The following is a 20,972-nucleotide window of genomic DNA, read 5'->3' as shown; positions in this document are numbered from 1 at the left end:
TCACTCTCTGCTCTCGGTTTCAGTTTCTTGCGTCTTTTTTAAGTCCCCGCCCCTTAACCTCTAGAGGTCATTTAACTCAACACATAAAACCTATTTATTAGAGAATATTTTTCATAAAGAACTATGGTTTCAGATTTTAAAAACCTAATATGGCAGGAAGTTCTCAAAATAGTTCGTTGAAAAATATAAGAAAAAAACAAAAACGCTTGATTATCAACATATCCTATATTAGTATCTCTCTGTACACACACACACACACATATATATATATATATATATATATATATTTATTTATTTATTTATTTATTTATTTTTTATATATATTTATTTAGTGGTTTTGTCGCTGGGGCACTTCAGACCATTTTAGAAAGGCACTTTCTATCCAAGACTAAAAAAAGGCTTTCAGCTCTATTCAAATGCATGGGGAGACTCATGAAGTGTTAATTATAAACGTTTACAAACCGATTTAATACTTTCAAAAACCACGATCGTAATATATAACGTTATGTCCAGTAATGGCCAGAAAGTCATTCATTTTTTAATTAACTCTTAAAATTTTGGTATTTGTGATGCAGGAAACCCAGAGATTGTTGTCTACACTATGACTTTATATACAATTAACTTTAATGTGTGATATGAATTGAAAGTGATCATAAACAAATAATTTCTCAACTCAAATGAGTGGCGGCTTGGACCCGGTGGTAACAGTATTACATACGTCACCAACACGTCATCACTTAAGCGGATACTATAAAAGCGTCACCTCAAGCGACAGAACATCACGCTCCAAACAATTTACCAGCTGTTTTATCGTGGAGCGTCCTGCTAAGGTTAGTCATGCCTACTTGGGTGTCTAATTTAAGTTTGGCTTGTTATAATTATGAAATGATTATATACATGTTTGATTTCAGATTATAAGCAGTTGTGGCGATGGCTGATGGCTGCAGACCATGTGTTTTTATTTTGGTTGTTTTACTGCTGCTGCCCTCAGCCATCATGGCGTACAGACCAGTGATTATTATTCATGGGCTATTTGGTGGACCTAAAGAGTTGACACCCTTTGTGAACTTCATTAAAGAGGTAAGGAATCTAATGTATGTATTTTGTTTCACGCATGTTATCGTTTATACGGTCACTTGTATTGGTTGTTGTTGTTGTTGTTGTTTCACGTGCAGTACTTGCAAATCTAAGTATGGTAACTCCCTGCTCACACAGAAATGTATGGAAGCTCTTTCCCGCTAATGAAAAAAAAAATTCTCAAGATTGTGACTTGATGCAATTGTAACTCCTTTATATTTCAGAATTCCGACTTCATATTTAAAGTCATAATCTTTGTTTTATTCTTTGGTGGGATTTTAAAAAAAATGTCTTTAGTTCATTGGGGAGAGGATAGTTTTATTTATTTTTTTATTATTATTATTATTATTTTGCAGTCTAATTTTAAAAGATAATTAATTTAGCAGAAATATATTTTTGCTGTGGTTAATAACTCGCAAGATTGCTCTATCAAAATCATTTGTCATTTTATATCAGTGTAGGGAAAACTCCAATACAACTTTTAAATCACGGGTGACCAAACTTGTAAAGAGCCAAATATCATGAGCTGTAGGTCAAAGTTAAGTTTACCAAACTATATTACATTAAAGTTGCCATGGGTAATTTCCTAATTTATTTTAGTAATGTTTAAAAAAAATGGAGAAAAAAACTGTACTAGTTGTATGAAGTAATTCTGTACAATGTTTAAAATGTTAACTTATTACAATAAAAATATAACAGTGGCGTGAATCTGCCCTTGCCTTGACTTTTTCACCAAAGTCTGCATTGTTCTCCATCCGTCAGGTATGTACATTTGAGCTAAATCTGATTTATTAACCATATTTAATGGAAACATGCAATTTGTTTTAACAATAAAACAATCAAAAGATTACATTTATATTTGAAAAGACTATTACGTTTACATTTCATTTAGCAGGCGCTTTTATCCAGAGCGACTTACAAATGAGGACAAGGAAGCAACTTGCACAACTATAAGCGCAACAATGACTAAGTGCTATAGGCAAGTTTCAGGTCTGTAAAGTCTAAGAAGGAACGTGTTAGTACTTTTTTTTTTTTTTTTTTTTTTTTTCTCGGGTACAGTTAGTGTGATATCCAGAGAGGCAATTGCAGATTAGGAAGTGAAGTGGAGACTAAATAGTTGAGTTTTTAGTCGTTTCTTGAAAATAGCAGAGTGACTCTGCCGTTCTGATGCAGTTAGGGAGTTCATTCCACCAACTTGACAGATTGAATGTGAGCGTTCGAGAAAGTGATTTCTTCCCTCTTTGTGATGGAACCAAAAGGTGACGTTCATTCACAGAACGCAAGTTTCTGGAGGGCACATAGATCTGCAGAAGTGAGAGCAGATAAGGAGCAAGGCCAGAAGTCACTTTGTAGGCAAACATCAGGGGCCTCATGTACGAAGACTTGCGTGGAAATCTTACTAAAACATTGCATACGCACAAAGCTGTAAATATGCGTACGCAGAAAAAAATTCAGATGTATGAAACACTGCGTACGCCGAATCTCACGCATATTCTTTTGTACATCCGAATGAACGTGAAACTGAGCGCAACATGCACGAGCACAAAACCCCTCCCTGCCTCCTCCCCCGTATGAATATGCTAATGGCAAAAACCAACGAAAAAGCAAAGGCAAAAGCAAGCAAAAAGAGAAACTTTGAACAGAATGTGATTGGAGGTGCTGCTTTCGGAGGTAGACCGGAGAAAAGCGGTGTTGTTTGCAAGTTTGTTCTCCGGAATTAACAATAAAAGAAAAAAATAGAGTGGGAGAGTTTAGCTGATGCGGTTAACACAGTTGGGTCTGAACATCGCACTGAGTGCATTAAAGATAGAAATAGTGTGGTTTATATCTGAAGAATGTTGCAGTACCCTTAGCAGTCTCAGTGGCACACCTCATAAGACGCATGTGATCATGAGTAGTTTCGTTCGAGCATGAACTCGGCTCGAATCCAGCGTCTGATGAATTCTTTCTTGTTTTTTCCCCCGCTACATATCAGATTTTGCCAACTATTTATCACGAGAAAGACAAGTAGGAATCATCAATAAGTTCATATCAATAAGCATCATATTTTATTTGCACATTTATTAAATGGAAATGTTTCACGCATGCAAATTCATCTTCAGATAGTGTCTTTATAGCAATGTGCGCGCGGTAGATCGCTCAGATTACATTGGGAAAACAGGCGACTGCTGCAAATTGTGCTTTAATGTTTAGCTGGTCAAATGTATGGTATGGAAACCTTATACCTGCTGAACCCGTCTCATACAGCTGCCATTGCAAGGCTCAGACACTTTGTAGAGAGGAATTTAAAACAACTGCCTCTAGGAGTCGCCAATGGAAATAAAACAGACACGCACAAAAAATGTGCGTACGCCTGCCAGAAAGCTGCCGTGAAGCTGCGCACATTCCCACGTTCAGTTCATTGTTAGTAAATCCAAACGTGAGCCATTCTGAGCGTGAAACCTGGCGTACGCAAAGTTTTTGTGCGTACGCAGCGTTGATGCATGAGGCCCCAGATCTTTGAATTTGATGCGAGCAGCAACTGGCAGCAAGTGCAAACGGACTAGCAGCGGAGTGACATATGCTCGTTTAGATTCATTGAAGACCACTCGTGCTGCTGCGTTCTGGAGCAGCTGAAGAGGCTTGATAGAGTTAGCTGGAAGCCCAGCTAGTAGAAAGTTGCAGTAATCCAGTTTGGAGAGAACAAGAGCTTGAACAAGGAGTTGAGCTGCATGTTCAGACAGGAAGGGTCGGATCTTTCTGATGTTATAGAGTGCGAATCTGCACGATCGAGCAGTTCTAGAAATGTGGTCAGAGAAGTTTAGTTGGTCATCAATTGTTACTCCAAGGCTTTTCACCATTTTGGATGCAGTAATGGTTGCCCCATCCATCTGGATTGAAAAGTTATGGTGTAGAGTCTGGTTGGCAGAAACTACAAGCATTTCCGTTTTTGCGAGGTTCAGCTGAAGATGATGATCTTTCATCCAGTGTGAAATGTCCAACAGGCAGGCTGAGATGCGAGCTGGAAAGTATATCTAAAAGTAGCTTTTGACCCCATCAGTAGGGACGGAAGTAGCACAACAATATTTACTTGCTTAATCTTGTTTATTTTTAAATGCATCTGACCATAACCTTGGTAATGTTAACTGCAAACATTGTCCTTTTATTTTTGCAGAAAATATATTGAACTGCATTTTATATACATTTCACTGCGAGTACGTATATAGGACTAAACCGTCTTTCAGGTGGTATAGCCGGCAATAAATTACAAAACTAGCTGTTTGGGCTTTGATCTGGGAGAGAAATCATTGCACTTTTCAGAGCGAGGTCTTGTGCTACCAAAAATAGAGTGTTGCATAACTCTTATTCAGTCAGTCGAAGTAAAGGTCTCCTTGAATAGGATGTCAAAATTAATCAAGCTCTAGCCACGAATAAAATAATAGGCTTTTTTTTTTTTTTTTATATGTTCTAAGATTTTTGATGATGGGTTAGTAATTATAATATAGATGGTTAAATATCTTAAGTCAATGAAATAACTTTTTAATAAATATAATGTTCAAAAGGATGTGGCGGGCCAGTGAAAAGCAGCTATAGTGCATTCTGTTTAATAATCAATTTAAACGAGGTCATAAAAAAAGCGGCATTAATTCCCGCCCTCTCATGGTAGGTACGCACAGCCGTATGGCTGCTGGCGCCACTGACTTTCACCCTACATTTAATTAAAATACCCCAAGAAATTCAGTATTGTGAAATCCTTTTAAGTAGTTTCAATTCTAAGTTCAAGTTCACAAAATTTACCACAGTCCTTCCTTCATCTAAAATAAAACTCTCGAACGTCTCCTGTTTCAGTCTCATCCAGGTACGAGTGTGACTGCACCATCTCTGTATGAATACGCAGCCAGTGTGAAGCCAATGTGGGTACAGGTGGAAGGCTTTAAAAAGGTCATTCAACCCATCATGGAGAGCGCTGAAGATGGTGTCCATCTCATCTGCTATTCGCAAGGTAATGCAGCCAATGATCTAATACAATAAGTTTTCAGATTATACAGCCCTGTTGGGACTGATAGATATTCCTACATATTGGGCTCATTTCTACTTTTACCTTGGAGGTTGAAAAGTTTATGCAATGATGTGAGGACAATCACCCTCCATCCATAAATTGCATTACTGATTTTAATTCTCAAGAAGGTCTCTGGTTCCCGGCTGGGTCAGTTGGCATTTCTGTGTGTAGTTTGGACCTTCCCCCTGTATTGGTGTGTTTCCTTCAGGTTCTCTGGTTTCCCCCATAGTCCAAAGACATGCGGTATACTGTAGGTGAAGTAAATAAAATAAATTGGCTGTAGTGTTTGTGTGCAAGTGTGTGTGTGGATGTTTTCCAGTACTGGGTTGCAGTTGGAAGGGCATCTGCTGTGTAAAACATGCTGGATAAGTTGGCAGTTCATTCTGCTTTGACCCCTGATTAATAAAAGGACTAAGCCGAAGGAGAATGAATGAGTGAAAGCTCTGTGGATTCAACAGTATCTTTATTTTTTAGTAAAGGGCGTTTGTTGTTGGATGGCAGGTACTGATGTTGTTTTATCAGGGTGTGTTGGAGAGTGTTGCATTGCACTTCATGATTTTGTCAAGTGTGACTCGTTTCTGGATTAACATCCATGTTGATCATGAAACAATTTTTGTTCGAAAATGTAATCCATACCTACTCATAAACCCAACCTGAACTGTAAATTATTCCTAAAGTCAGAGGGAAACAATAGTTGATTAACAATCATGTAGAACGGCATAAAGCTAACCGTAAACCTAAATTGAACATAAATGGTAAACATCCCTTAAAGGTTCATGAAACCCTCTTTTTTTTTTTTTTTTTTTTTTTTTTTTTTCTTCTCCCCTATATATATATATATATATATATATATATATATATATATATATATATATATATATATATATATATATATATATATATATATATATATATATATATATATATATATATATATACATATACATATACATATACATATACATATATATATATATATATATATATATATATATATATATATATATATATATATATAATTTTCTTTTAGATTAACAGATTTGTGTGTGAGCATCAGTTAAGACTGTTAGCACCTGTCAGATTTAATTGTGAGGGAAAACTGAATAATTTGGTACTTTTGTCAGCTAATTTCAGCCCCAGGTTTAAAATGATCTTTGGGGCGGGATTAAAATCGGCAATGTAGCGCAAAACTGCAAGTGCAAAGATGACATGTCTTTCTCATTATTCATAGCTGAGTTTTCTTATCCTATGAGAAGAGCCGGCTGAATTATTCATGACTGCGTGTGCTTTCTGAAGACAAGACGCAGATCTGCGAGTGCCAAGCTCAGCTTTGAGAACCTACCTTGATGACTGGGTGAAACGTCGTCCATGGACCCACGGCACACAGTATTTAGCTGTTCATGAACAGTCGTATAAGTTTGTTTCGATGATCCACAGGGTTTGTTGCATGTTTTTCCCAAGCGGCAACCTCCCGCTCTCCCTCAGGAAGCCAATACGGAAGTAACTAAAACTGCAATTCATCTGAAATTCCGCTAGTCCTGGCCGCTCCTGGCTCCAAAACAGAGCAAATTTCAATTGAGCCCACTGTTAGAATGGCCAACTTTACAGCAGAAAAAAAGGTGTTTACAGCCTGGTACAAAAAGATTTTGGTTGCAGCTAATATTACCCTTCATGACAACTGTGAGGGGGGTGAATTTTTATTTATTTATTTTTTTATAACTCATCCGTTTCCTTTTATATTAAGTTATATTAAGTTTGCATAATTAAGGGAGTGGCCATTTGAGTGACAGCTAGGTCTCGTTGGTCGCCGTCACCTCGGCTGAATCCTGCAGATTAGCCACTGAACTCGGCATATTTATTGTATTTTTGTGTTTTATGTAGCTTTACACAGTCAACTGCCTTTTGGACTTGTTTCCTACAATTATTAGATGGCATGGCATGCTGAGTGCACTTAATTGTGCTCACAAACCATTCACGAGGCCTCCATTTCCCATGTGAGTAAAGTTATATACTTGTATACCATCTCTATACATGTATTTGTTTTATTTAAGATCATTTATCGTTTATATTTAGAGCTGTAATGCACTCCAGAATCTGACGGATTGATTAGCTGTAGGCTCGTGAACAGTCATCTGAAGCGTTGTCATACAGTGTTATGCTGGATTTCATCAATAGTCTTGCATTAACTAACACAGACTATATCTGAAGTGTTTGGAAGTAATTCGCGTTTTCCTCCTGTTGAAAAACTTCATAAGAACAATGTTTAGTGGCTCAATGTATTACAGCAGTGTTTTTAAGAGACTAAACACTTTATTGATATAGAATACAACCAAGCACAAGTGGTCAGAATACAAACGAGTCACAAGTGATAAAGTATTTAGCATTCTCCCAAAGTAATGTGTGTCTGAACCAGGTCCAAGCTAAATGCCAGCAGGTGTCTGTAGCTCTGCTCACTCTCCGCCTCTTTGCCCTTGTTTGGTATCCCGCCGTGAGTGCGACGCACAAACAAAATGGCGACGGTTGGCCGCGCCTACTTGTGGCTTCTTTTGCGCTCTTCAGAAACCTATGGGTGACGTCACGGATACTACGTCCATATATTTTACAGTCTATGGTTTTTCCCCGCGATGCTGTCAGGGCTGATACAGCAAAGTTGTGTGTGTGCTGCAAGCATTTAGAGAATGGCCGATGTTGTCTTATCAGGAGTTCGTTCACATTTAGACAACTTGCCGTGCTGCTGTGTTTGCCTAAATCCTCCAGATTACCAACAGGGCTTATGGTTTGTGCAGCAGGTCTATGTCCTGTCTATTTGGAGTCTGCATTCAGACCCAGGGAGGATTGAGGGAAAAGTCCTCATTTAGTGTTTATATAAACACAATTGTATAAATTGTGCATATGAAATTACGAAAATCAAATGTAACTGGCCATTGAATTGCTGTTTATTTCTTTGCATTTTAACTTTGTAAACTAAAATCATGGGTCTCCCATATGGTTTGTCATTTTGTGAGCTAACTGACAACAGTTGTTGACTCCGCTCCTTCTCCAATGCTGGCCACTCTCACTCATGCCCTTTGCTTGCGGAGCCCATTATCATGCATCCTTTGAAAAAAATCTGAGGTAGACCTGAACCAAAAGTGGGGGCTCTCATGACCCTTTAATTCTGACTGGCTGATTAGAATGTTGTTCCAGGATCAACATGGATGTTAATTCAGGAACGTGTCCTACTTAATGAAATCAGGTTGATGAGGAGCTTGAAGTAGAGCCGCTAATCCTCCACATCAAAAAAAGTCAGCTGAGGTGACATTGGCATCTGTTTGATGCCTTCTGGACACCTACCTAGGGAGGTGTTCCAGGCATGTCCCACTCGGAGGAGGCCTTGGAAGACCCAGGACATGCTTGAGGGACTGTCTCTCATCTGGCCTGGGAACGCCTCTGGATCCCCTCGGAGGAGCTGGAGTGTTTGGGGAGATGGAAGTTTGGGGTTCTGTCTTAAGACTGCTGCCCCTGCGACTCTGCCCCAGAAAAGCCGATCATAAATGAATGAATTTCTATTTTTGCTGCACACTCACTGGTACACAATTAAATGTAGAACCAATAAAACAGAGCTGAAACTCCTCCAGACCTCAGTTTCACTTGTCATATAATTTGTGTAACAGGTGGTTTGATATGTCGAGGAGTTCTTGCTACTCTTCCTCAACACAATGCTCACTCTGTGATATTCCTGTCTTCACCACTAGCTGGCCAGTATGGAGGTCAGTGACGTTCACACCACAATATTTATTCTCATTCAAGAAACAAGACCGTGTACACATGCATAAGTGCTTTCTCCATGTTCTTTCAGTTACAAGGGCCATCAGCGGTGTGTTCCCTAAACTGCCCAAGTCCTCACTGCACAATGTTTGTTATACTGAACTTGGACAAAAAACATCCTTCTGCAGCTACTGGAATGGTAAGATGTGCTACTTTCATGCATCAGTTTAACCCCCGGCTCTGTCTGTGACTCATTATGTTTCATCTGCTGCTGCTTGCACTGTAGATCCACATCATAGAGAGAAATACTTGAATTCCAGTGTCTTTCTGGCCCCGCTGAATGGAGAAGTTGAACATGTCAACTCAACAGGTAACTAAGCTATTAATTTGCCTAAAATTATTCTGTTATTCATCAATTGCTCATGTCTTTCCAATGCCCTGATACCTTTTTATCTTTAGAACACTTTGTATTTTACTTATGTATTTATATTTATTTGTTTCTGTTTATTTAAAAACTATATATTTAATAAATTTATTTGATTTATATTTAATTTTAATTATTTTATTTTCATTCAATCGCTATCCAAACGATTTATGCAACCAAATATCTTTTAGTTGAAGTCAGAGAGCTCTCTCATCCGCCATACATGCAGCAATTATCTGGAGATGTTCCAGAAAGTCCAGAAACTTGGGTTTCATCTTTAATATCTTAATTTGTGTTCTGAAGATGAATGAAGGTCTCAGGAGAATTGTAATGACAAAATAGTGAGTAAATAATTTTGGGATGAACGTACCCATTAAAGACATGGCTGTTTAACTGGTGTTTATGTGCTGCTCAGATGTCCGTGTGTGTGCTCTTTCAGTTCTCCATCCTTGACTTGTACTGTTTGCTTCTGTTTTCCTGCAGAGTGGCGAAACAATTTTCTGCGCATAAAAACCATGGTGTTGATTGGCGGACCAAATGATGGTGTTATCTTACCGTGGCAATCAAGGTCTCCACAAAAGCTCCCAAAATTAACCCGAGCCTCGTTCACACATTTAACCTGCATTTCTTAATTCCAGCCCAGCACAATTTCCCCCCTCCCACATCAGTTTTTAATTGCAATTCTACAAGTTCCCTGCAAAGCAAACTCCACAGGAAAGTCCACCATGAATTTGAATGGAGTGTTTTATTCAAATGGCATTTAGTGGATGAGCTTTTGCCTCTCAAGGGTTGCTAACTGTTGGCTGTAAAAATCTAAAACTGTATTTTAAGTGCAATAATTAAATGACACTAACAGCAATCGTTGCATTTGAAATTGTCCTGACAATCAGCTAAGGTTTGCCACTCGACTGTATTGTGTGCTCCTAAGGCACAGGTGTCCACTCCAGTTTTTGGAGGGCCACAGCTCTGCACAATTAGTTTGATCAGGTGTGTTTAACTAGGGTTGGAACTAAACTGAGTCCCTCAGTTTTGTTTAAAACCTTCCAAGTAAAGCTGCAGTCACACTACAGTTTGAGCTTGCGAAATTCTGTTGTACAACGCTGCAAAAAAAGGGTGGAATTAAACAAGATGATCAGACATTTGAAAAAGCGAGCGATTTGGTTCATTTCTGTCCAGAGAGGTCATGTTTTGATCTTTGATTGGTCTTGCGCGGTCAAATGATGTGCTTTCGCTGGTCAGATCACCAAGCTTGAACTTTGCAACGCAGTGAACTGTGAAACTTGACTTGCGACCTTGCGTTTCCGGAATGATGCATTCATGTGCGTGTGAATGGAAGTATATGGGGAGAAAAGTTCAGTGTGACCGCAACTTAAGTGCGTTGAAGCAGGGTTGGAACTAAACTGCAGAGCTGTGACTCTCCAGGAACTGGATTTGACACCTGTGTCCTAAAGGGTTTGTGTTTGGCAGACTGTAATTCATGTGAAAAATATTTATGGATTGTGTTTTTTTTTGGGGGGGGGTCATCTGTAGCTTTCAGGTTCTGAACACCTTTTTCTCTCCTCACAGTATGTTCGGGTCTTATGACCGTAATGGAAAGGTGATTGATATGGAAAATCAGGATGTGAGTGAATGCATTAACCCCCCCTTAATTTTTGCTGGTGCTGTTTGGTTATGCTAACCGTTTTTCACCTTCTCCCCAGTTTTATGTAAGGGATACCTTTGGCCTGAAAACACTGAAATCCCAAGGTGTCTTGTGGAAGTGTATTATTCCTCGTGTTAAGCACAATTCCTGGCCTTCAGACCCCAGGGTCTTCCAGAACTGCGTAGAAAAGTGGCTCACGTAATCACAATCCTGTACGCCAATTCTCAAACTCCAATTCCTGGAGGGCCGCAGCTCTGCACGGTTTAGCTCCAACCATCCCCAACCCACTTCTGCTTTTCAGATCAGCTGTTTTATTAGGGTTGGAGCTGTGCCGAGCTGACACCCTCCTGGAATTAAGTTTAAGACTTGCTGTCTGCTGCAAGTAATAATTTGTCAAGATTTGTACTTCTTTTTAACACAAATAAATAAACTATATTTTGTTATATGAGTGTTTTGTTTGTTTTAAGTAAATATGAGTAAAATCTGGTTAAAGTTGTCTTGTCACTGTCTAGCAAAGCCTGTGTGCTTGTGTCAAAAGTACTACGTCTAGGGAAATTCAGTTCACTTAAAATAAAGTTCAAGGTGAGGTACATCCCAATAACGTTCAAATTAAAAATGTCCGTTTCAGTTAGTAATGACAAACACTTGGACAATACCGAGGGCCTGTTTCAGTAAGGAGGTTCAAACAACTTGGAGTTTAAACTTGAACTTTGAGTTGATTTACAGAGAGATTAAATACGCTTGAGTTTTCGGTTTCAGAATAGCTGATCTGAGTTGGGTCAATCAACTTTGAGTAGACCAACTCAGAGTTAAGCGCGCACACCGTGACTTTAAAAAGGCATTATCAATGGAGCGCAGATTTTACGAGTGACCATGGCAACGCTCCAGACGTTCGGAGGTTAATATACACTAATACTGAAACAGTTAAAGCATTTTAGAAGGACTAAAACAACGTTTAAGACGTGATACAGTGTGCTCAGCTTGCTGGTTTATCCATTTACACTTTCATCATCATATGATGACCTTTTTTAATGTACATACTGTAATTTGTTCAGTGTTTCCATTGTAGTTTATGCATATCTTTCTATCGAATAAAAGTTTATTCTACTCAATTATGTGCGTGTTTTTTATGCATATTTTCAAAAGTTATGTGCATCATGACGTTTCCATCAATCGTTTTTATGGACAAAATGAGCATTAAAAAGGGGAGGAGACCGACAGAAACTGAGAAAAATCTCTTGATAAATGCAGTTCCTTTTCCACTTTGCCGTCAGCATTCTTGAAAACAAATGATACTTTGCTCAACGTTTTAAGCAGCTAAGCAAGAGTACCAGAAACAACTAACTGTAAGAGAAAACTAAATATTCCAGTGAAATAAAGGAAAGTGGGCAATCTATACACCCTTTGTGAGGCATGGAAACGATACCAGTCCTAATGCATTACCTGTTTTACAATTTCCATAGCTTCTGAGTATTTAAAAAGGACAACATATTGATAAATGATGTTATGATCGATGCTTTAAGGTTACATTATGATTGCCTCTTATTGCAGTTATGAAATTGTTTGGCAACAAGGAATTGTTCATGGGTCAATTACATCACTGGTCTATAGACAGTACAATTAAATTATCATGTAAAACAGCAGAAAAAGGAAGCATTCAGCTTTAAACTAAAGGAGGTGAAGAGTTTTAGAAAGGTGCTCTTTATTTATTTACTCTTTAGGTGCAAAAAAAAACACTCTTTACATATTTCTTGTGTCAGTTCTTTGTGTCAAGCAAACTATCAAATCTAACGCACCCTACAGGCTACAAGCAGGTATGGTTTGTAGACAAAACTATTGACTAACATTTAAATCGGTAAACTTAGGATAGTTGTTTCTTCACACGCTTTCACATGCTTCCTATTTATTTTTTAATTTGTGTATTTGATCTGACAATCTGGTTCGGGGATATTTAATTTGATATAATTTTTCAATGCGTTTACTTTTATTTTGAAGTCATACTCACTTCGTATTCTAACCGACTTTTATTTTGAATGTTTGCGAGTTACTGACGGTTCCTGTTTCAAGTTGATTTCTCGTGACAAATCTTATGACATTTGGATTGTGGAAACAAACACCAGCAGGTTAGAAAAACGCGCTTGTTTGATTTCAGTCGTTTTCTTATACAACAGCAGTGCAAATATAATATCAAAACAGACGCGTTCAACAATACAATCGTAATTTATCACCATAATAATTAAAATGCCATGATAATCTTACGTCAGAAATTAACAACGCCTAATAAATAGCATTTATGGACATTTATCGTAATAGTTCTATGATATTCATTACAGTGGAGCATGTTGTAAATTCATGTAAACTGATTGCCTGGTCATTCATTAATGAGGGTGTACTTTACCATGGTATTTACATTTGTTTATTTATTGTACAGTAACGTAACTAGTTCATTTTTCCATATTGATAATTATTTGACTGCTTTAAATTAGCACACACTGTGTTTTCAATTATATTATATTATATTATATTACATTATATTTATTATATTATACACTGTAAAAATGCAGACTTCCACTCTATTCCTTCACGTCGTCCCAACACAAATCGATTAAGTTTAGTTGTTTTTACAAATTTAATTGGATTTATCATACAAATTTTGTTTAATTTGTACCAAAAAAGCTCAAGAATTGTGTTGGTTCAGCTCATGTAAATGAGTAGTTTATACAAGCAGATAGACAAATTTTGGAGATTATTATATTATATTATTGCTGTTTCTAATTCTAATTAATCAATTTTTTAAATTGTTAACTTAATTATTAAAATGGCAGCCTGTTCATTTATAGTTATGGTTAACATTAATATATCATATTTACACCAGATACTATCACTATACCATGGTACCTTTTTGCAAGTATAACATATAATCAACTACAAAACACTTAAATAAAACCAATATTAAAATGTGCAGAAAATATAACAATACACATAATGTATCACATTTTAGTTTCATGTAAATAAATATGCATACAATGATTATTGAACTACTTAGTATTATAGTATATTATTCATAAAATAGTATAAGGTAAAATTAAATATTTAATTTTAGATTTATTAGAAATTTATCAAATAAGGCTGCACAAATGTATTTAATATCTATGATCCTCTAACACAAAATGTACAGTTTTAAAACCTCTGGAAATAGTATATAAACAAGCATTTTAGATAAAAACAGTTTCGTTTTCATCATTGAACTATTTTTAAAAAAACATAGCCGGCTTAGTTGGGAAAACATCAAGTTTAAAAATGTTTGTGTAGTTTACAAGATCATGCATGGGTTAGCTCCTCAGTCTATCTGACATTACTCAATTTAAATCTGTAGAAAACAGAGTAAGTAGGGGTGCAGCTAGAGCTGATTGCATTATTCCACTTAGAAAAAGTTATTTTGGTCAAGCTTGTTTTTCTTTTAGAGCATCACATCAGTGAAATTGGATACCTCAATCTGTATCTTTTAAATCATTCAGGTGAGGGGTTCTCAAAGTTGGGGGTTGCAGGACAATGACGGGGTGATTTTCAAAATTCAAATAAATGATTATAATTACGGAATTTAAGCATAACTCACAGAAGATAAAAAATAGTAGTTAATACTTACATAAAAAAACAACAACATGCAAGTGAAAAGGTATCAGCCTTTCAATTATTTATTTCTTGATAGGATTGGCCTGTTTACGTTAGATTAACAACACAGCAATAGCCCCAGCTGCAGCAGATTGATTTTATAGCACCAGATTAAAACTTTTTAATACATTTATGGCATTCGAATAAGTAAAAAATAAATACAGACCACAACTAAACATCCATGATGATCTCTGAGTGGCGGTCTCCAAAATTTAACCAAGAATAGACTTGTGCTGAAAACATTGTGCCCACCAGTCTTTTTAGTTGAGGTTAATATTAAATTAAAACAATTTATAGTTTATTTATTCATTTTCTTGTCAGCTTACTCCCTTTATTAATCCGGGGTCGCCACAGCGGAATGAACCGCCAACTTATCCAGCACATTTTTATGCAGCGGATGCCCTTCCAGCCGCAACCCACACACTTATACACTATGGACTATTTAGCTTACCCAATTCACCTGTGCTTTAAAATGATATGGTTGTTAGACTGTTGCACTTTTTTGAAGCTCGTACTTAAATAGGGCCGTTGTTGTGTGCACAGCATTTGGATATTGACTGTATAAAGAAATGTGCGGGTCGAAAGTAAATGGCATTGTTTTTTTGGGGGTCGCAGGCTGAAAAGTTTGGGAAGCCCTGATTTATGTAGAGAAATGGCTTCTTAATATCAATCAGTCTTGTTCATAGTTTAAATTTGTATTTTTATTCGTATAACCTTTAACATCTGGCTAAGGGACCACCAATGAAAAGCTAATTTGGGTACATTTACGTTCTTGGGAATATTAATTAATTCACACTCACCCTTGTTGTGAAATACATAAATAAAAAAAATCAAAATGGGGTCATCAAAAATAGTGTATTTAAATGTTAGTCATTTTGAATGTGTCTTCCAGATGCAGAATCATGGCAAGCAACAAATTCCAGATCGTGGTTCAGGGAGAAGCCTCTGAAACGGACTCTGATGATGAAGTGTACATGACCTCTGCTCCCGCAGTCCCTGCGTCATTATCCTCCTCCTCGTCAGGGATGAAGGTGGCAGGAGAGGCATCGGAGACAGACAGCGAGGATGAGGAGGAGAGAGCGCGAAGACTGATCTCTGAAAGCCAACAGCAGATGCTCCGCAAAGATCTTCCTCCTCTCATCGTCATCAGAAACAGCCCAGCTACTGCCTGCGCACAGGAGGTTTGTTCATCTAATAAATATAATGTCATAGAAAGATATTTAGTATTATTTTTGATGGGATGTGTGTGTATAGGTGGATATCCTTATCAGTGTATTAAGAAGGAAAGTGTTACCATTTTTTCAGTTTTGTTTTACATTCATGACATTTATTTTAGACATTCATTTTGGCTAATTTGCAATTCACTAATTTCTGTTAATGAATTAGATCATATAAATTTGATGAATTGAATACTGTATGACTGAGTGTTTAAGTGTTTAAATAAATGTATGCACATTTATACATATATATACAAAGGTATATTTATGTAAAATCTTTATTAAATTATTTATTAATACATTATTTTGATTATTTTGCAGTTCACAATTTTTTAAAATTCCATTTTACAAATTCCTGTGGTTAATGTAGTAAATCATACTTTTATATTATTTTATTATTAAAATACTGTCATTTTTACTTAATTGATATACCATATTTAAAATTTTGTTCAATACTTTTTATAAACTTGTGTCTGTTTTATGTTATTATAGTTAATTAATAAATTAGATAATAAATCATACTTTAATTTACAGCTCAAGTCAATTTCTGTTTAACAGTGAGAAGAGTTTTTCAACACATTTCTAAACATAATAGTTTTAATAACTCATCTCTAATAACTGATTTCTTTTATCTTTGCCATGATGACAGTGAATAATATTTGACTAGATATTTTTTAAGACACTTCTATACAGCTTAAAGTGACATTTAAAGGCTAAACTAGGTTAATTAGGTTAACTAGGCAGGTTAGGGTAATTAGGCAATTTATTGTATAACGATGATTTGTTCGGTAGACTATCAAAAAAATATATATAGCTCAAAGGGGCTAATAATATTGACCTTAAAATGGTTTTAAAAAATTAAAAACTACTTTTATTCTAGCCGAAATAAAACAAATAAGACTTTCTCCAGAAGAAAAAATATTATCAGACATACTGTGAACATTTCGTTAATCTGTTAAACATTAATTGGAAAATATTTAAAAAAAGAAAAAAAAAATCAAAAGGGGTTTATAATTCTGGCTTCAACTGTATGTATATATATATATATATATATATATATATATATATATATATATATATATATATATATATATTTTAAACTTTTTAAAACTACTGTATATTAAACCTATTAATAATCATAATTTATATGCACGTGTGTGTGTGCCCGTAATATAAATAATGTCAATAATAATGCTTTTTTTATTTATTCATTTATTTATTTATTTATTTATTTATAATCTTTATTTAGTCATTTTTAATTGCCAACTTACTCCGGGTGCTCTGGTTTCCCCCCTGGTCCAAAGACCTGTGCTATAGGTGAATTAAACATACTAAATTGCTCGTAGTGCATGTGTGTGAATGGGAGTGTATGGGTGTTTCCCAGTGATGTATTGCAGATGGAAGGGCATCCGCTGCGTAAAACATATACTGGATAAGTTGGCAGTTCATTCCACTGTGGCGACACCAGATTAATAAAGGGACTAAGCCAAAAAGAAAGTGAATGAATGATTGAATCTCTCTGAATATACAGGGTGGGCCATTTATATGGATACACCTTAGTAAACTTATTGGGAATTTTACAAGAAAAACAATGGTGTGCTTGGTTTTAACGTAACTTTATTCTTTCATGAGTTATTTACAAGCCTCCTCACATATACTAATGTGCCACAAACAGGACGTTAATATCACCAACTATTCCCATTTTGTTAAGGTGTATCTATATAAATGGTCCACCCTGTGTATAGGCCTAATTTAACATTACTTTAGTATGTTGCATTACATTCTAATTTCAACAGTGACTGACCACGTCTGAATTATTAGCCTCGCTGCAAATGTTTTTCCGGGATTTCTGTTTTGCGGAAAGATTTTTTTCAACACATTTCTAAACGTAATAGTTTTAATAACTCATTTCTAATAACTGATTTATTTTATCTTTGATCACAGTACATCATATTTTTCTGGATATTTGTCAAGATACTAGTATTCTGCCTTAAGTGACATTTTAAGGCTTAACTGGGTAATAAAGCAAGTTAGGGTGATTAGGTAAATCATTGTGTAACTATAGTTTATTCTGTAGACAATTTAAAACAAATATTTTTTAAGGGGATAATAATATTGACATTAGGTGCTTTTTGAAAAAAAAACTGCTTTTATTCTAGCCGAAATAAAAAAATAAGACTTTCTCCAGAAAAAAAATATTATAGGAAATACTGTGAAAAATATACAGTTGATGTCTGATTTATTAGCCCTCTTTAATCATTTCAATCATTTCCCAAATGATGTTTAACAGAGCAAGGAAATTTTCACAGTATGTCTGATAATATTTTTTCTTCTGGAGAAAGTCTTATTTGTTTTATCTCAGGTAGAATAAAGGCAGCTTTTAATTTCTTTAAAAAATTCTTTTTTAATTCTGACTTCAATTTTATATGTATGTATATATATATAATGTGTGTCTGTGTGTAGGAGAGATCATCGCCTGTGTCCAGACCCGATGCAGGACGCTTCAACACGTTGCTCCAGCAGAAACTTCAGGAGAGTAATGCACGGCTGTGTGTGGATGTCAGTCAAAGCTTAAAACAGGTTTATCAGAACGCATCCAAAGACATCCGACAAGCGACCGGACACCTCAACAACTCTCAGACGGGCATCATCAATGCCTCGCACAGCATCAGACTCATTCTGGAGGACCTGAAGTCCGTTTCAGAGAAGATCGACATCATCACCAGCTGCAAACTGCTGCCAGACATTACAATGCCGAACCCAGGGTCCGTACAGCCCTTAGCCAATGCTGGACTCTGAGTTCAGGCAGATGCAGGTAAAGCACAAGTGGTGGGAAACATAGGCCTGCTGTTAACATGCATATGTAAATGTGATGTATATAAGTGATGCATTTTGAGATTTTTGCAGCCATTCATCAACAAGGTTTGGTTTGGATGATTATTAGCAGTGCTCATCCTCTCTAATTAATAACATGGACATCTGCGGGGATTTGTTGGATATACTAATTAGGAAATGGAGAAAATAAATTACATATTTAAAAAAAAAGCTGGAAATTGTATATGATACTTTAGCTAGAAGTCTTTAGCATTTTCTTTGAATTCATAATACAGCTGGACATTTGTATCTCTATATAAAGTATACAGTATATTAGTGCTGGGCAAAGAAAAATGGCAGTAATCACATCCAAAATTAAGGTTTGCATTGGTGTAATAATAATTGAATATTTTAACCCCATTACAATCATTGAACGATTATTTTATTTATTTATTTTGCCCTCATAGTTCACTGACAGGTTTTGTAAATTAAATTTGCTCACATATTACAAGTGGGAGATGTTTGAATGAAGGGTGGATTATTTGATTTTAAAATGACTGAAGGAAACACACACTATTTACTATCTATGATTATTAATTGAACATCAGGAAATTAAAAGACATTTATTACCTAAAACCGACAGTCATCTTTTTCTTATAAATAAGTGAAAATAAAGAACTTGCACTTTTGCACACAAAATAAATTATTTGTAGTCTTTTTCATGTTAAAAGCAGAAAATAACTCTCTTCTAAATAAAATAAATCTTGTCTATCCTCTAAATAATATTTTAAACAGTGCATTTACTGCATCTTCTGTAAGCAAATGTTTTCATTTAAATAATATTTTTATTGTAATAGATAATATGCCATCTCAAGACATCTCTGGCGCAGTTTTGTCAACTGTCAGTGTAGTGCACAGGCATGGGCTGGAATAAGATTCTGACGGTATGATAACCTTGGATAAAAATATCACGGTTTGAAACCACTTTTTTCCCCTTTGAAACAGTATAATTTATTTTTTGAAAGATTTATAATAGTTTGGAGCAGTAAACATGTCAGGCTAAATAAATCAAAAGATTAATTGAATTCTGCTGTCTTCATTTGTTTTAAAAACATTGATTTCTTTACAATTTAAAATGGCATGTTTGAATATTTTTGCTGCTGGAGATACTGTTGGTGTACTAAAAAACAAACAAAAAAATGTAAATATAAAAATCTGTCTGCGCCAGTGGTGTAGTGGTTAGTGCGTCTACACAAGCACTCCGGTGCTTGCTGCAACTTGAGTTTGATTCCGCTCATGTTCCATGATCCCATGCTTTCCTGTCAATTCTCTACTGTCCTATCAAATAAAGGTGAAAAGAAAACCCTAAATAATAATAATAATTTTAAAAAATCTTACACATACCTTAAGAACGGTATTGCAAAAAATGTTGGCTGTTTTAAAACCTTGACACACAGAAATCCACACAGAAATGCCAACTGGTCTAGCTGAGGCTCGAACCAGAGACCTTCTTGCTGTGAGGTGACAGTGCTAACCACTGAGCCACTGTGCCGCCCTATATAATAATAGCATATTTATATTAATATATTTTTAGTATACATTAATAACATAGCATAGCAACAGCCATATCACCCTGCAGCCCAAGACTGGTTACTCACTGAAGCTAAGCAGGGCTGAGCCTGTTCAGTTCCTGGATGGGAGACCACATGGGAAATCTAGGTTGCTGTTGTAAGTGGTGTTAGAGAGGCCAGCAGGGGGCGCTCATCTTGTGCTCTGTATGAGTCCTAATTCCCCAGTAAAAGTAAAGGGGACACTACACTGTCAGTGGGTGCCGTCTTTCGGATGTGACGTTAAACCAAGGACCTGACTCTCTGTGGTCATTAAACATCCCAAGGCACTTTTCGTAAAGAGTAGGGGTGTAACCCCGCTGTCTTGGCCAAAGTCCCTCAATCGGCCCTTACGATCATGGCCTCCCAATCATCCCCATCCACCGAGTTGGCTCTATCACTAACTCTCCACTCCCCCAATAGCTGGTGTGTGGTGAGCGCACTGGTGCTGCCGTCGCATCATCCAAGTGGATGCTGCACACTGGTGGTGGTGTGGAGAGACCCCCCCCCCTCATGATTGAGAAGCGCTTTGGGTGTATGGCCATACACAATAAATGCGCTATATAAATACACATTACATTACATATTATGTAATAAAATGTTATCATTACATTCTATTAATATTATCATTATTATTTATATAAAAATTTTATTTATTTTTTCTAGATTCGATTTTTTTTAATGACATTTTATTTCACCTATTTGTTTATGATCACCTATTTTTCAGTTTATG

At 36.2% G+C, this 20,972-nt stretch overlaps 3 protein-coding genes across 8 annotated transcripts in view; 2 read left to right on the top strand and 1 right to left on the bottom strand.

The window, feature by feature from the left end:
* Positions 1 to 20,972, bottom strand: part of LOC141377888 (uncharacterized) — a 111,390-nt gene that overhangs the window by 79,791 nt on the left and 10,627 nt on the right. The window lies entirely within an intron of this gene.
* On the top strand, positions 770 to 11,372 carry ppt2a.3 (palmitoyl-protein thioesterase 2a, tandem duplicate 3). Of its 2 annotated transcripts, XR_015508475.1 has the most exons (10): positions 779 to 830; positions 912 to 1,080; positions 4,906 to 5,059; positions 8,770 to 8,865; positions 8,955 to 9,062; positions 9,150 to 9,233; positions 9,771 to 9,855; positions 9,926 to 10,489; positions 10,710 to 10,908; positions 10,988 to 11,372. XR_015508475.1 is itself a non-coding variant. In NM_001309531.1 (9 exons), the coding sequence occupies exons 2-9, from the start codon at positions 931 to 933 to the stop codon at positions 11,129 to 11,131; spliced, it is 876 nt and encodes a 291-aa protein (NP_001296460.1). In that variant the 5' UTR covers positions 770 to 830; positions 912 to 930; the 3' UTR covers positions 11,132 to 11,372. The 2 variants fall into 2 exon arrangements, 1 of the variants encoding a protein (NP_001296460.1); NM_001309531.1 differs by lacking the exon at positions 9,926 to 10,489 and having other exon boundaries at positions 770 to 830; positions 10,854 to 10,908.
* bloc1s3 (biogenesis of lysosomal organelles complex 1 subunit 3) overlaps positions 12,538 to 20,972 on the top strand; it is a 64,638-nt gene continuing 56,203 nt past the window's right edge. For 3 of the 5 annotated variants that reach the window (XM_087282966.1, XM_087282967.1, XM_087282965.1), the window contains exons 1-3: positions 12,971 to 13,052; positions 15,494 to 15,782; positions 18,282 to 18,633. In XM_087282966.1, coding sequence (XP_087139092.1) covers positions 15,504 to 15,782; positions 18,282 to 18,617 — 615 coding nt within the window. In that variant the 5' untranslated portion in view covers positions 12,971 to 13,052; positions 15,494 to 15,503 and the 3' untranslated portion in view covers positions 18,618 to 18,633. 5 annotated transcript variants of the gene reach the window in all.

This window comes from Danio rerio, chromosome 15 (genome assembly GCF_052040795.2).
Source record: "Danio rerio strain M-AB ecotype USA chromosome 15, GRCz13ab, whole genome shotgun sequence".
NCBI classification, from domain to species: Eukaryota; Metazoa; Chordata; class Actinopteri; order Cypriniformes; family Danionidae; genus Danio; species Danio rerio.
Note: the sequence above shows the minus strand (reverse complement) of the source record. Positions and strands in the feature narration are given on the sequence as shown.